The 15,444-nt window shown below is 39.0% G+C and overlaps 1 protein-coding gene across 4 annotated transcripts in view; it reads right to left on the bottom strand.

The window, feature by feature from the left end:
* NEO1 (neogenin 1) overlaps positions 1-15,444 on the bottom strand; it is a 249,870-nt gene that overhangs the window by 155,032 nt on the left and 79,394 nt on the right. For all 4 annotated transcript variants that reach the window (XM_023193105.2, XM_023193108.1, XM_023193107.1 and 1 more), the window contains exon 5: positions 14,879-15,015. In XM_023193105.2, coding sequence (XP_023048873.1) covers positions 14,879-15,015 — 137 coding nt within the window. The remainder of the gene's footprint in view (positions 1-14,878; positions 15,016-15,444) is intronic.

The raw sequence follows: 15,444 nt of genomic DNA, 5'->3' as shown, positions 1-15,444 counted from the left end.
GTGCATTACACTGTATATAAATTTTACCTCAAAAGAGGAAAAAAAAAACTGCAAACAAAATATTAAACCTTAGCTAATGATATGAATGCTTAAGGATCTGGGTATGTCTGCAACTTACTCTGAAATGTAACAAAAAATTTAGATTGATGAATATAATGATAGATATTTGATACAGCATTACAGTAAAGTGTCAACTGAACACTGAAGGTGGTGGGTATTTGCTGTAAAATTCCTTCAGTTTTTCATCATGAAAAATGTCTAACACAAAAAAAATGTTGAAAACAATTAAAAAATATTTTTTCCTTGGGAAAAAGTATTCTTTACCACCTCTGCTTTCTTATTGGGAAATTACTATGATTAAGATTTTTTAAAAAGGAGAAAGCTCTGTATTCTGAAAAATAGTTTTTAAAAACATACTATGTAAAACAATGATTTAAAAAGTATGGTGGACATCAGGATCTTGCAAAATTATTTGGTTTTGAAAATGGCACAGAACAACCATCTGACCCATTTCTCAGGATTTTTTTTTTTTGAGACGGAGTCTCGCTCTGTCGCCCGGGCTGGAGTGCAGTCACCGGATCTCAGCTCACTGCAAGCTCCGCCTCCCGGGTTTACGCTATTCTCCTGCCTCAGCCTCCCGAGTAGCTGGGACTACAGGCGCCCGCCACCTCGCCCGGCTAGTTTTTTGTATTTTTTAGTAGAGACAGGGTTTCACTGTGTTAGCCAGGATGGTCTCGATCTCCTGACCTCGCGATCCGCCCGTCTCGGCCTCCCAAAGTGCTGGGATTACAGGCTTGAGCCACCGCGCCCTGCTCTCAGGATTTCAAAGTTCGCAAGTCAAATTCAGTCCATGTAAACTCTGCTTTGAAGCTACGGAACTATTTAGGTCTGTGTTCTTTCCTGAATTAGATCTTTCACAGGTTCCAGGGGCTGGGAAGGGTGGTGTGCTGGGCAAGAGATCAAGGTGAGAGGGGATTAAGAAGGTTGGTAAATGGGTACAAATCTACAGTTGATAGAAGAAATAAGTTTCTGTGTTTGATAGCAACAATACGGTGACTATAATTAACAATAATATACTATATATTTCAAAATCACTAAAAGATTTGAAATGTTCCCAACACGAGGAAATGATCAATGTTTGAGATGATAGAAATCCCAAATATCCTGATTTTTATCATTAAATATTGAATGCATATATCAAAATATCACATGTATCCCACAAATATGTACAAATATGTAATTAAAAATTTATTTCTTAAATATTTTAAAAATGTTTAGATGTACTATCATTTCTAATTCATAATGTGATGTCAAGAATTCAAGGAATACATTTATTGTTAAAAATATCATATCTTCTTTTGCCTCCTACTTTCTGTACAAGAACCACTGAAATCACCTGGACAAGAACTCAAGTCTCAGAGACATAGTTGACACGTAATATTATAGTTTTTATTATCCTGGGATAGAAATGTCTAACTACTTCTCTGTATCACCTACTGTATCCTTGAAGATGAGAATGTGCCCTATATGTCACTGTATCTCCAGTGATACTGGATTCTGCCTTCTGCCTATTTGCAGTAGATATGGAATAAACAGTGTTTGAAAAGTATCTTTCCTGTTATTTTTAACATGGTCACTGAAACTCTGTTTTTTTTTTTTTTTTTTTTGAGACGGAGTCTCACTCTGTTGCTAGGCTACAGTGTAGTGGCGTGATCTCATGATCTCGTCTCACTGCAACCTCCACCTCCAGGGTTCAAGCGATTCTCCTGCCTCAGCCTCCCGAGTAGCTGGGACTACAGGCACCTGTCACCATGTCCAGCTAATTTTTGTATTTTTAGTAGAGACAGGGTTTCACCACATTGGCCAGAACGGTCTCGATCTCTTGACCTTGTAATTTGCCTGCCTCAGCCTCACAAAGTGCTGGGATTACAGGCATGAGCTACGGCCCCCAGACAAAACCCTGTATTTGAAATCATCAACAAGAAAAAATCTAAACAAGGAACGGAGGGTCTGGGTGTGGCAACTACTCCTACCCTGCCCTGCTTCCACCTGAGTAGTTCCATGTTTATCTATTTTAAATATCTCACTTCCAATTATGATTTTGCTTGAGTTCCCTGGCCAAAAAAACAAAAAACAAAAAAAACCAACACTGTTTGAAAACCACTGATACGATTTCAGCCTAAGAGATTTCTCTGGCCAAAAAAGACCAAAGAAATCTTGGTTATCATTACAACAGGGACTGGGAAAAACTAGTATAATTTAGATTCATTTAGCTTTTTGTCAGTTATTCTCAGAATTTAAATCGCCATTCAATGCATGAACTTTCAGATAAATTGAGGGTAACTGTGCTGTCCTGAGATAAAATGTTCCTGTTGGGACCTAATGGGGTAAGACCCCATTCCTGTATGTAAACTGGGTTTATATGAAAGTGCCATCAACACACCCTTAACAGTAAGGTGTCCCGACCCACGGGACAGTCGAACGGGCCCTGGAAGGGGCAGTGGGAATGGAGGCGACAACAAAACACGAGAAATGGAGACAAGACAAATAGCCTGATCAAGTCTCGTTTAATAATGGTGGTGCGATGCCTTATATAGGCTGGCAGGGGAAGAGGTTGGGCCAGGGCGGTGAGGGGGGGCCGGGTCTTCTCAAATTACAATTGCGCATGCGCCGTGGGTTTGTAATTTTCCCGGGCGCAGGATCGCACCTGCGCCTTAGGCTGCATATCTTTCTGGGCGCGAAAAGGTCGGCGCCCGCGGGAAAGGTTTGGGCGCGCGCGGGAAAGGTTTGGGCGCGCGCGGTAAAGGTTTGGGAGCGCGCGGGAAAGGTTTAGGCGCCCGCGGGAAAGGTTTTAGGCGCGCGCGGGAACAGGTTATAATGAAGAACCCGGAAATGTGCCATTTTGTCTCCGCTTTGCGGAGATCAAGCAACAGAGGTCGGCTAACTCCGGGCCTTATGGCTCCGGACAGTAAGGGGTGGAAATAGGTAGGGGGAAAGAAATACAAAATGAAGAAACCTGTTCTAGATATTCTTTTCACTAGGACATTATCTTTCCACTGCCCACTTTGCAGCTCTTTAGTTTGATTTTTAGCAAGAAAGGGGGCATTTAAAAAATGTATAAAACTGTTCCACTTTTCCTGCTGTTCCTAACTATATCATCTCTTTAATGAAGAAAGGGGAAGCTAACTAAAATTGAAGAGGAGAATGGGAATTTCCTAAATTAAATTTAAGAGATTCAATATATTTAATACAAGAAGCTTACTGACAATATAATTAAAATTACTAAGATTCTTCCTGCCATGGTTCTCTTGACCAAAGCTGGTAGATTTGATGATATTCCTTTAAGGCAGAAGAAATATGGTTCAACAAGAATAAGGTAGTAAATACTACATGAAAAACATTTGCCGGGTGCAGTGTAATCTCATGCCTGTAATTCCAGCACTTTGGGATGCCGAGGTGGGCGGATCACTTGAGGTCAGGAATTCGAGAACAGCCTGGCCAACATGGTGAAAACCCGTCTCTAGCAAAAATACAAAAATTAGCCAAGCATGATGGCGGGCGCCTGTAATCCCAGCTACTCAGGAGGCTGAGGCAGGAGAATCCCTTGAACCCAGAAGGTGGAGGTTGCCGTGAGCTGAGATGACACCACTGCACCCCAGTCTGGGCAACAGAGCAAGACTTTGTCTCAAAAAAAAAAAGACATTCCACCAATAAAGCTGAATATATACAAGAAAAGATAGCTAAACTTAATAAGTGGGCTAATTATTAAGGAATGCTTGAAATTCTGAGATCAAGACAGATAACCTAAGAAGCAGAGTAATGCCAACAATGACAGTCAAATCTTTTCACTTATTTCTGGGCTGGAAGGGACATGATTTTGTCCTCGTATTGTCAATTGTTATGCTCTTTAAATAAAGAATGAAGAATATTTACTAATATTTTGTCATGCTGTCCTAGATAGGCAGGAGCCCAGCAAGCGAAGACTTAGGTGAGAGAACCGAAGAAGCTAGACTGGGCATGAGGAATGGGGTGTGGCTGGCTTGGCTTAAAGACCACAAAACATGGTGCCATCTGATGGATGGCTGGTGGCATGGAACAAAAGCAAAGTTATCTAAGATGTCAATTTGAATAATCTAAGGAGGAAGCAGAATCCTTTAGAAGGCAAAAAAGAAATAAAAAACCAGAGAATCAAGTGAAGAAGGCTTAGATAGAAAGCAAAGATTCTTTGAGCCCTGCGGACATTAGCTGAGGTACATTTACTGAATGCCTATAATGCACCAGGCACTGCATCAAGGATCTTCCTCATAACACCACCACAAAGAAGGACTCTTACCCCTTTTTTACAAATAGGAAGAATGAGGTTCAAGTAAATTAATTAATTTGCCAAGATCACATTGCCAGAGGCTGGGAATCAGAGATATGCTTCCAAAAAACATACCTCTTTTCATAAGACCACATTCCTTCTGTGAAGCACAATGTTAATTTCTTAGTGGCACCACAAATCCAGTTCTGCACCATGACTTCTGCTTATTTGTCCCACAAAGCTTCCTCATTGGGGTCATTTTAGTAACAAAAATCACAATGCAGCTGAGTTTTTCTTAGGTTGCATTTTGCCTAATGCACAAACAGCAAACAGGCAGAATCTTCAGGCCTGTGAATGGCTCTTCTACCTGCAACATTTTCAGGGTCAGAAATCATGCATCTGTATTCCACATAAATCTGAGTTCTAACTTTATATTATTTCATTTTATTTCACATGGATATTTCTGGTCTTTTCTAGAATATCTGAAAGTTCTCTTCTGAAGGTGGTTAGTAACCATGGAAATGAGGCTATTATGATTCAGAATAAATTTACATAACTATTAGGAAATTATTTCAAGCTTGTAAAATGTGGAATTTATCTCAAAGTTAACATGACCACTGATGCAATAAAAATCTAAGAACTGCAAATCAATCCAAAATGATTCAGGCCCCAATAAAGGATTATAAAGCAATTGTAAAGAATTTTCTTACAGTAATACTTTAACAAATGCAAAGTTTGTAAAGTGAAATTCTGAAATATTCTGAATACAGATAGCATAGTATAAAAGAATGGATTATAATCTACTGTCGGATATCTTTTTTTTTTTTTTTTTTTTTTTTGAGATGGAGTCTCACTCTGTCACCCAGGCTGGAGTGCAGTGGCCGGATCTCAGCTCACTGCAAGCTCCACCTCCCGGGTTTAAGCCATTCTCCTGCCTCAGCCTCCCGAGTAGCTGGGACTACAGGCGCCCGCCACCTCACCTGGCTAGTTTTTTGTATTTTTTCGTAGAGACGGGGTTTCACCATGTTAGCCAGGATGGTCTCGATCTCCTGACCTTGTGATCCGCCCATCTCTGCCTCCCAAAGTGCTGGGATTACAGGCTTGAGCCACTGCGCCCAGCCTACTGTCGGATATCTTATCCAGAAGTACGGAGTACAGAGTACTCAGTACTTAAGAAGTACTTAAGAAGTACAGAGTACAGTACTTAAGAAGTACAGAGTACAGTATCAGGTACTACTACATTAGGTGCTAAGGATCTAAAGACTGACAAGATCCAGTCCTGTCCTCATGTAACTCAGTTCAGTAGGGTAGAAACTGGATACAAAAACTGGGGGGAAAATGTAAATGTGATAGGTAAAACAAGACAGATAATGTACAAAACATATGTGCACACTTAATGCACAGCTACTGGAAGGAGGTAGGGAGAAGAAGGGTACAAGGGATAGGAATAGGTAGGAGTCAGAGTTTCAGAGGTTTCTGAGGAAAGCCATGCAAGGGAGTGGAAGGATGAACATTCTAGGTAGAAGTGACAGTACAAGCAAAAGAACTGCATGGTGTTTTTAAGTAGCTAGTGGTTGCCCTTAAAATTAAGTTAACTTGAGAAGCAATGGCAAACATGCACTCATCAGACTCAGAATCCAGTTCTCTCTCTGCTTGGAGCTTAGAAGAAAAATGACCCCTTCAAGGTAAGTAAACATCCAGTACTCTGAAAATTACAGGGAGAAGGCCTCAAGAGGAAGATATAAATTGGTATGAGGCTAATTTTTATAAGAAGGTCAAAGGATCTGATCCAATTTACAAGATAACTTTGTGGCACAAATCATACTTCTTACATGTTGCTTTGGGATCTTACTTTTCTTCATTTAACATACCCAAAGTATTTTATCTTGCCATTTAAGAGACTTCTAAAACATGAGTTTTGTAGGAAGCATTGTATTCTGATACACAGATAGGCTATTTCATTTAACCAATCACTTATTTTTTGGCATTTAAGTGGTTTATAATTTTTGCCACTAAATATACATCATTGCATGGATATTTCCATGCATAAATCTTTGCACACATCCTTGATTATTTCATCAAAACAAATTATCAGACATGGAACTGAACTGCTGGTCAATGAATGTGTGAGTTTTAAAGCTTTTGATAGGATTACTAAACCGCCCTCCAAGAAGGTTACATCAATTTGCACCACTACCAGCAGTGTGTGAGAATCCCTATATTACCACAATTTTGCCAAGAGTGGGTTATTATTTTAAAATTCAATCAGGAGGCAAAATGGGCTACTTTAATCTGTATTTCTTATACAATTAGTGGGGTTGAACTCTTTTCAGGTCAGCTGGCCATTTTCATCTCATTTCGTAAGCAAACTATGTTTTCCACCCCCCCTTTTTTTTTAACAGATTATTAATCTTGTTCTTATTAATAAGTACCACTTATATCATTGCAATCATTTTTCCAAGTTTTTAATGAAATAATTTTAATCACGTTTGCCACTCTGTGAAGAGTGGTTTTGAGGACAGACCAGGTTAGAACTAGAGAAATCAGTTAGGATGCTACTGCAGTAATATAGGTAAGAGATGACTTGGACTTGAATCAGGGGAGTGAAAGCAAAGAGAAAGAGAGCCTAATGAATTGAATGTGGAAAGAAATAAAAACGACTGAAATCATCAAGAATGATTTGCATGTTTCTAGCACAGGTAAAAAGGTAGGCAGTGACACCACAAAGATATAGAAAATCAAAGAAGAAAAAGATTATGAGAGAAGAACGTTAAGTTCAATTTTGGACATGTGATTTCTGAGGTACCTGTGGGACATCCAATTGGAAATGTCTGAAACTTGACAAGGGGTCTGGTCTGGGAATCTGGGCATTACTGTATGTAAATTATACCTGAAACCAGAAGCAGGTAGAGTGTGAAGAGTAGTAGGCTAACAACAGAACTCTGTGGAACACTAATAGTTTAATCAACAAGTGGAAGAAAAGATGCCCATGAAGGCAAAACAAAAAGAATGGGCAAAGAAATAAAAACAGAAACAGCATAACACAGTGCTGTCGAGTAAAAGTAGTGGAGCATCTCATGGAGTTGGGATTAAAGACATCAATGCACTTAGCCTTGAATCATGACAGTAATAAATGTGTAAGAGTTTTTAAAGCAGAGATGGCAGCCAAGTGGAGGAAAGTTCACCTTTAATGGCTTCAGTTATTTTTTTTTAATATTATGTTGGCTTATGGAAGGCATCAAAAGGTCAAAAATGGGAATGAATAAAACTGATGAATTGCTTGTAAACATGTATGCATGTGAAGATGGCAATTATGACCTCGATTATATAAGTAGAGGTAATGGTTCATCTTCCTCCAGAATAACCTTTCAGAAGATTTTTCTTTTAATCTCATTTCTTTTACATTAGAAGTCTATGAAAAACAAAGTACAAAGGAAAACACGAATAGTAAAGTAACCACAAACATCAAATCATTCCGGTGCCACATTTAACAATTTCCATTTAAAGTTTCATTCATTCATTTCATTCTTTAATAATCTACTATGATTTTTAAAAAAGAGTAAGATCAGTTCCTGTCGATAAGAACTCCAGTCTAGTAGGAGTTGAAGAGGACACACAAACAAATCAGTAAGAAATACTACTGGTAAAAAGAGAACTATTTTAAGAAACCAATTATGAGGGGACGGTTAAGAAAAGCTTCACAGAGGGGTCAAGTAAACTAATCTTGAAGGTCTATCAGGAAATTGTAGTTGGAAGTAAGGGGACACAGAGGAACACTGCTATCAAACAGCACAGTATGTTCAGAAAACTACTGTGGTAAAGAGGACTCCATCTCCATTCCAGATTTAGGAGGAAAGTGCTAAGAATTTAATCCTAGTGGAGGATGGGGCATAAGGGGGTGCCCAGGTGTGCAGACGATGGACGGCAGGGACAAGGCAGAGCTGGGGAACCACTGACCGGTCCCTCTCAGTCCACACTGCCTGGCCACCCATCATCCGCGATGCCCTGGGAGCTAAGGTGGAGATCATCTTCCCAGGAGTCGGGTACCTTCCAGAAACCGGTATGCTTTACGATGGAAAGAAATTTGATTCCTCCCGGGACAGAAATAAGCCCTTTAAGTTTGTGCTAGGCAAGCAGGAGGTGACCCGGGAGTGGGAGGTAGGGGTTGCCCAGATGAGTGTGGATCACAGAGCCAAACTGAGTTTATCTCTAGACTATGTCTTCAGTGCCACTGGGCACCCAGGCATCATCCCACCACACGCCACTCTTGTCTTCAACATGGAGCTTCTAAGACTGGGATGGCAAGAATGGCCTCCTCCCTTGGCTTCCTGTTCTTACATCTGCCATGGAGGGATCTGGTGCCTCCAGACACACGCACATGAATCCATATGGAGGTTTTCCATATGTAGATCCACTACAACCTGTATAACATATACCCTGACTGAATGCGTTCTGTCACTCAGCTTTGCTTCTGGCACCTCCATTTCCTCTTCCCCTTTCTTCCCATTTTGCCTAAACTATATGCTGTAAGCCTTAAGTTACTCAGTTTATTTCATTTTCACTTTGGGGTGAAGATTCAGTTTCAGTCCTTTCAATCTAGTTTCCAAGTAAGTCTATGGTCAAGTATTAACAGAACAAGTGACTGGTTAACTTTAGAACAGGATTTAGTGTTGGGGAGGTTATAAGAATCTTTATTTTAAATGTTTTTGGATGAAATTTTTATCTATCATATACTAAACATTCTTGCTGCTGCGTGCAAAGCCATAGCAGATCTGAGGCACTCTTGAGGGCTGAATTATTCTCAAAGTTGAAAGATGTCCTTGGGTTAAATTAAAAGTCCTACCAAAACCTGAGGTGGGGATGGGGAGCCTTTGTCTCCACCAGTTCCACTCTACTCTCCCCTGAAATCCTCTGCCTTTTGAAAGCAGATCATTTTCGCTATGACACTAGATGCTACAGGTAGCTGTCACTGGGCCAGCGGGGACCTCTGAAGCCTTCTTGGTGGCCTGGCTTATTTTCCCCGCCCCATTCTGTGGCTTTTCTAATGGAGTTTCAGAAATTTTGTAATCTCATAACTTTCTAAGCTCCACCACTTCCTTAATTTTAAGAACTTTATTTGAAAGTATAAATTAAAGGTGTTGTTTGTAGACTTAACCACCCAATGAAAGCCCAGCTATCACTGCTGACTGTTAAGCAAATGATGCTGGTCATCGCAGCTTCAACATCTGTTTTCGGCCCTTGACTCTCTCTGCTGATCTCAAAGTTTCCTGGCTTTTCCTCCCTCAGCCCCTTGTCACCCCTTTGATGTCCTGTGTAGTGAACTGGTGACAGAAATTGTTGTTGCCCCTCTCCCTACAACATCACATATACGTTTCCAATTTTATTACTACAAGAAAAGTGCTTTACGCTCGTTCTTCTAAAAAGAAAAGAGTTTAATCCTTATAACAACCCATTCAACTGATAAAAGAAACAAAGACACAGGTAAATTAATTAACTTGGCCAAGTTCACAAAGCTAAGTGACAGAGCTGAGACTGGAATCCAGGCTCACTGGGGCAAGACTGCTCTCAGTCACTCCTCTGTGTTAACTCCAGTTAACGCTGAAAAAGCCGACTATGAAGGGTCTGGATGTACTCTGTATGCATGACATAAGGAATTTGCTTTTTATCCCGAAGCAAAAGAACTCAGAGCTCTAATTAATGACAGCAGAATATTGTAATTGATCATGAAGTAAAGGGAAGTGAAATCACAAAGACTGAGAGAAAAGGGGAGATCAATGTCTTAATGTGGCCAGAGATAAGAGTAGAGCAGAAGAGTCAAAGAAGTAGAGTGACATAGGCTGTGGCTTAAGGAAAGACAGTGAGGTTTAAAACTTAAGTGGTAGATTAGTTATAGGTATTTACAATGTCAACGGGGTAGCCAATTTAGAATATATCAATTTGTTCCACAAAAATACAAATGGAAAAATTTCTTTTTGGTGGCAGGGGAGAGGACATGTGTATCACAGTCTATTGTAACTGTTTGAAGAAAAAAAGGAAAAGTTTCTGTTTTAAAAAACCCTCATGACCCATTTTAAGTGTTATCAACAATCTGAGATGACAGGAAATACATGATGGGCTAATTCACGTCACTGCATGTGTAGAAACTCCAGAAGTTAATGATAAGACAATAAATCTGAAACATTTAACAGATGAAAAATGAACTTACAACCTTTTCTACATTAGCACTCACTATGGCATTTCCTATAGCTATAACTTCTTAAAAAAATAACAGAAGTCAGACAGGTATGACTGTATTTATATATATATCTCCAGTTATTTCTCAAAATCTACTCTCCCTATCTGAAAAATAAATGCTTTCAGTTATGGGACAGGGCTCAAAACAAAATTTTCCAAATATGTTTTTGCACATAATCCGTAAACAGTAAAAAAAAAAGAAAAGAGATGATCTCATGTGGCACACATGAATGATACAGCTTGAATTGTAACTACCACCCAGATTAAGAAACAGAACATAAACACACCAGAAGCAGGGCTGTGCAACATTCAGTAACTACTCTGCCCTTCTCCAAAAGTAATCACTATTCTGACTTCTAAAACCACAGATTAGTTTTGTCTGTTTTTGAACTTTACACAAATGGAATTATACATAATAATATAATTATATATATAGTAGGTATTCTTTTGTGTCTGGCTTCTTCTTTACGGGTGTTTCTGATTCATCCACATTGTTGAGTGTAGCAGTGATCTGTCAATTTTCATTGCTGATAATTTGCCATTATATGACTGGAACACTACTCTACATTTGTATTTTGATGGACATTTGAATTATTCATAGTAAGAACATTATTGTCCATGGTTTTGGGGGCATATAATTATACATTTCTGGTAAGCATACTCCTAGGAATATACCTACTGTATCATAGGGTATTTCTGTGTACAGTTTTTTTTTAAGTTTTTATTTTTTAGAGATGGTCTTGCTTTGTCACCCAGACTGGAATGCAGTGGCACGATCGTAGTTCACTGAAACCTCAAAGTCCTTGGCTCAAGCAATCGTCCTGCTTCAGTCTCCCAAGTAGCTGGAACTATAGGTGCATGCCACCATGCCTAGCTAATTTTTTCATTTTTTGTAGAAATAGGGTCTCACTATGCTGCCCAGGCTGGTCTTCAAATCCTGGCCTCAAGTGATCCTCCTGCCTCAGCCTCTCAAAGTGCTGGGATTACCGGCATGAGCCGCTGTGCCTAGCCAGTGTACAGTTTTTAATAGATTCTGCCAAACAGAATTTTAAAGTGATTGTGTCAGTGTATACTCCTGTCAACAGTAAATTAGAGTTCCCAGTGTTTTTCATCCCAACCAATGCCTGGTATTTGTTAAGCTTTTCAATTTTAGCCATTCTAGTGGAATATAGTGATATCCCACTGTGGTTTTTATTTGCATTTCTCTGAAGATTAATGATGACAACCACTTTTTCAAATATTAATAGCTAGCTGGACATCTTCTTCCAGGTCGATGTTCAAATCTTTTGCCCATTTTCTATTGGTTTCTCTGTCTTTGTTTATCTTACTGATCTGTAGTTCTTTGTAGAACCTACATCAGGGATTAGCAAACTTTTTCTCTAAAGAGCCAGACAGTAAATATTTTAGGCTCTGTGAGCCATATGGTCTCTGTCACGACTACTCAACTCCTGTGTAGTGGCATGAAAGCAGTCATAGGCAATACATAAATGAATGAGTGTGGCAGTATGCCAGTAAGACTGCATGAACAATAAATTTTGAAATCTCGTAAAATTTTCATGTATCACAAAATATTATTCTTCCGATATTTTTCAACTATTTAAAAATATATAAACTATTTTTAGCTCACAAGCTGTACAAAAATAAGCAGTCAGGAAGATTTAGCCCACAAGCAGTACTCTGACAACCCGGAGTCTAGATAAAGATCTCTGTCAAGTTATGTATGTCTTCTCTGGGATTTATCAATATTGTTATGCATTACAAAGAATCAACTTTTGGTTTTGCTGACATTCTCTGTTTTGAATGTTTGTTTTTTTATTTCATTAATTTTTGCTCTTGTCATCATTTCCTTCTTCTGTTTTCATTGGTTTGCAAATATTTTCTCCCATTCCATAGGTTGTCTCTTCACTGCCGACTGTTTCCATTACTGGCAGGAGCATCTCAGTTCAATGCAATCCAATTTATCTATTTTTGCTTTTGTCGCCTGTGTTTTCTGGGGTCACATCCAAAAAACTTTTGCCAAAACCAATGCCAATAAGCTTTTCCCCTCTTTTCTTTTAGTAGTTTTACAGTTCAGGTGTTATGTTTAAGTGTCTAATCCATTTTGAGTTGATTTTTGTGTGTGGTGTATATAAGAGATAAGGGTCTGATTTCATTCTCCCACATGTGGCTATCCAGTTTATCCAGCACCATCTACTGAAGAGACTATGCTTTCCCCATTGTACATTCTTAGCATCAAGAGAGCCAGGAGAAATCTGCACCGTCTTTTCTTTTTAAAGAAATTCTCTCCAAGTATGACAACCAATGCACATCTTTTTAAAAGCCTCAGAAGTCACATATGACTTCTGCCATACTCTATTGATCCAAATAGCTCCAAGCCCGCCCAGATTCAAGAGCAAGGGACATAAACTCCACCACTCTCAGAAGGATAGTCAAAGAATCTGGAATCTGGGAGCTGTTTTAAAACTCCCCGTTTGTTTTAAAAGGCTCTTGCAGTATTTCCCAGATATATCTTTTATTGAGTATTTATTCCAAAAGTGTTTTCAATGTATGTTTGTGTTGCAAACCTTCAGAGGTCTTATGTGATAATTTTTATTATGCCTCACATTTTGGATGCATATAGATTGTGTGTTTTCAATGTCTCTTAACACCTTAAAAAGATTACTCTAGTGTCCTCTTGATACCAGATTTCTCAAATCAACACTTAGGTTCAATCCAATTCTTTTCCTTTTGTAGGTGATCTGCTCTTTGTCACTGGAAGGTTTTAGAATTTTTTTGTCTTTGATATTATATGTTACTGTATATATAATTATATATTATTGTATGTTACTGTAAATGGACCTCAAGGTGGGTTTTTCCTTCTTTCACCTATTTAACAGTCTGTAGGTCCTTTTAGTCTAAGGTGTTCTACAAGTCTAATTCTGAAAAATGTATCTTAATTATTTCTTCAAATATTTGCCTCTTCCTTTCTCTCTAAGACATCTATTTATCTAGATAGTCCTTCTACATGTACCTATCATATCTCTTAGATTTTACTCCATTTGTTATCTTTCTTTATCATTTAATGCTGCATTCTCAGAGAATTACTCAATGTAATCTTCCAATTCATGAGTTTGCTCATCAATGGTATACCTTTCTCTGACCAGGCACAGTGGCTCATGCCTGTAATCTCAGCACTTTGGGAGGCCCAGGCAGGTGGATCGTTTGAGCCCAGGAGTTCGAGACCAGCCTGGGCAACATGATGAAACCCCATCTCTACCAAAAATACAAAAACTAACTGGGCATGGCAGCACATGTGTGTAGTCTCAGCTACTTGTGGGGCTGAGGCACAATGATTGCTTGAACCCAGGAGGTCGAGGCTGCAGGGAGCAGAGACTGTGCCACTCCACTCCAGCCTGGGTGACAGAGGGAGAGGCTGCAGTGAGCAGAGACTACAGTGAGTGAAACAGCACTCCTAACTCTTAGGGAGAAACAGCACTGGGAGCAGTCTTTCTAGATTGAAAGCTACCAATCTGGGAGTTCCGAGGGGGTGGGAAGAAGAGAAGAGGTAGAAAAGTGACCTCTGGTCATTTTAGTCACCTCTAGCCAGCACTTGAGGGTACATTTCCACATGGAGGAATGGCAAAGGAGATGGGGATAAAGATGAGACTATGTATACATGACATCTTTATTTTCTGACGTCTGAATCAGAGAACCTACAAGGGGAAAAGGCAAGAGTATGGAGAAAAAGGAAGAACAACTATTGCAGTAATTATCGGAAGTACGAACAGAGGAAAATAAACACCAGATCATCAAACCAAGCTATATTGAGAGGCATACTATGCTCCTTCCTGGGTGATCTGTTCACCCAAAAGAAAAGGACACCAACACAGAGGAGAGACATAATTCGGGGTCACAGAACACAGACATCTTCATCAGAAAACATCCTGAGAGAAGAAAAGTGAATCTTCCAGATGCCCCAGATCATACCCTTCCTGTCACTACTACTACTACTCAAAATAATAACAATAACTAACATTGAGCTTTTACAATATTCTAGTCACTATTCCAGGGGTTTTACAAGTGTCGGCTCTTTTAACCCTCAAACAATCCCAATAAGGTAAATACTCTTATTATTTCCATTTTACAGCTGAGGAAAATGAGGTTCAGAGAAATTAAGTAAGTTTTCTATAGTCATATATCTAGGAAACATAAGATTTAGAATTTAAACCCAAGCAGTCTGGTCTAGGAGTTATGCTTTTAATTGTTTTGCTGTATTGCCTCGACCATGTTAATATTTTTTAAAAATTAGCAGACCCAGAAAGTACACAGGATTTTAAAATTATACAGCAAATATTTACATACCTTGTACTGTAAGTTCTGCTTGAGCTTCAATTGTCTCATTTCCATTATCAGCTATACAAAAATAAGTCCCAGCATCATCCTCAGTAACATCACTGATCTCCAGGCTACCACCTGCCAGCAATACCAATCTTTCAGAACTGTGTTAAAAAGAAAGAAAGAAAAAAAAAAAGATACATTTCAGTACTAGGAAAATAATACCTGAGAAACTCTCCACATAAAATAGAGAAAACACTTGAACAGTATTATTATTTATATAGCTATAGATGAACCAAGACTAACATAAAATTATCAGAATTTAATTTAGTCCAATGTGCTTTGCTCATATTTTACATGCATAAGTATCACAAATACAAATCAAATGTTACAATGAATTATCTCTGACACTTCTAGTTATTCCCAAAGGGGTATCACACTTAGAACCAATTTCAGTTCCTTCAGCCCATCCATGTCTCCCTATTCTGGCCAGTTTTTTTCCAAATTATGTAATTTTGAAGTCTGGAATCAATCTGAGAGTTAGTTACACCAGCACAGCTATGCTACAATGAGATTAGTAACAGAAAAAAAAC

The sequence above is a fragment of the Piliocolobus tephrosceles genome, chromosome 6 (genome assembly GCF_002776525.5).
Source record: "Piliocolobus tephrosceles isolate RC106 chromosome 6, ASM277652v3, whole genome shotgun sequence".
In the NCBI taxonomy this organism is placed as follows: Eukaryota; Metazoa; Chordata; class Mammalia; order Primates; family Cercopithecidae; genus Piliocolobus; species Piliocolobus tephrosceles.
The sequence above is the reverse complement of the archived record's forward strand: the minus strand, read 5'-3'. Positions and strand labels throughout refer to the sequence as shown.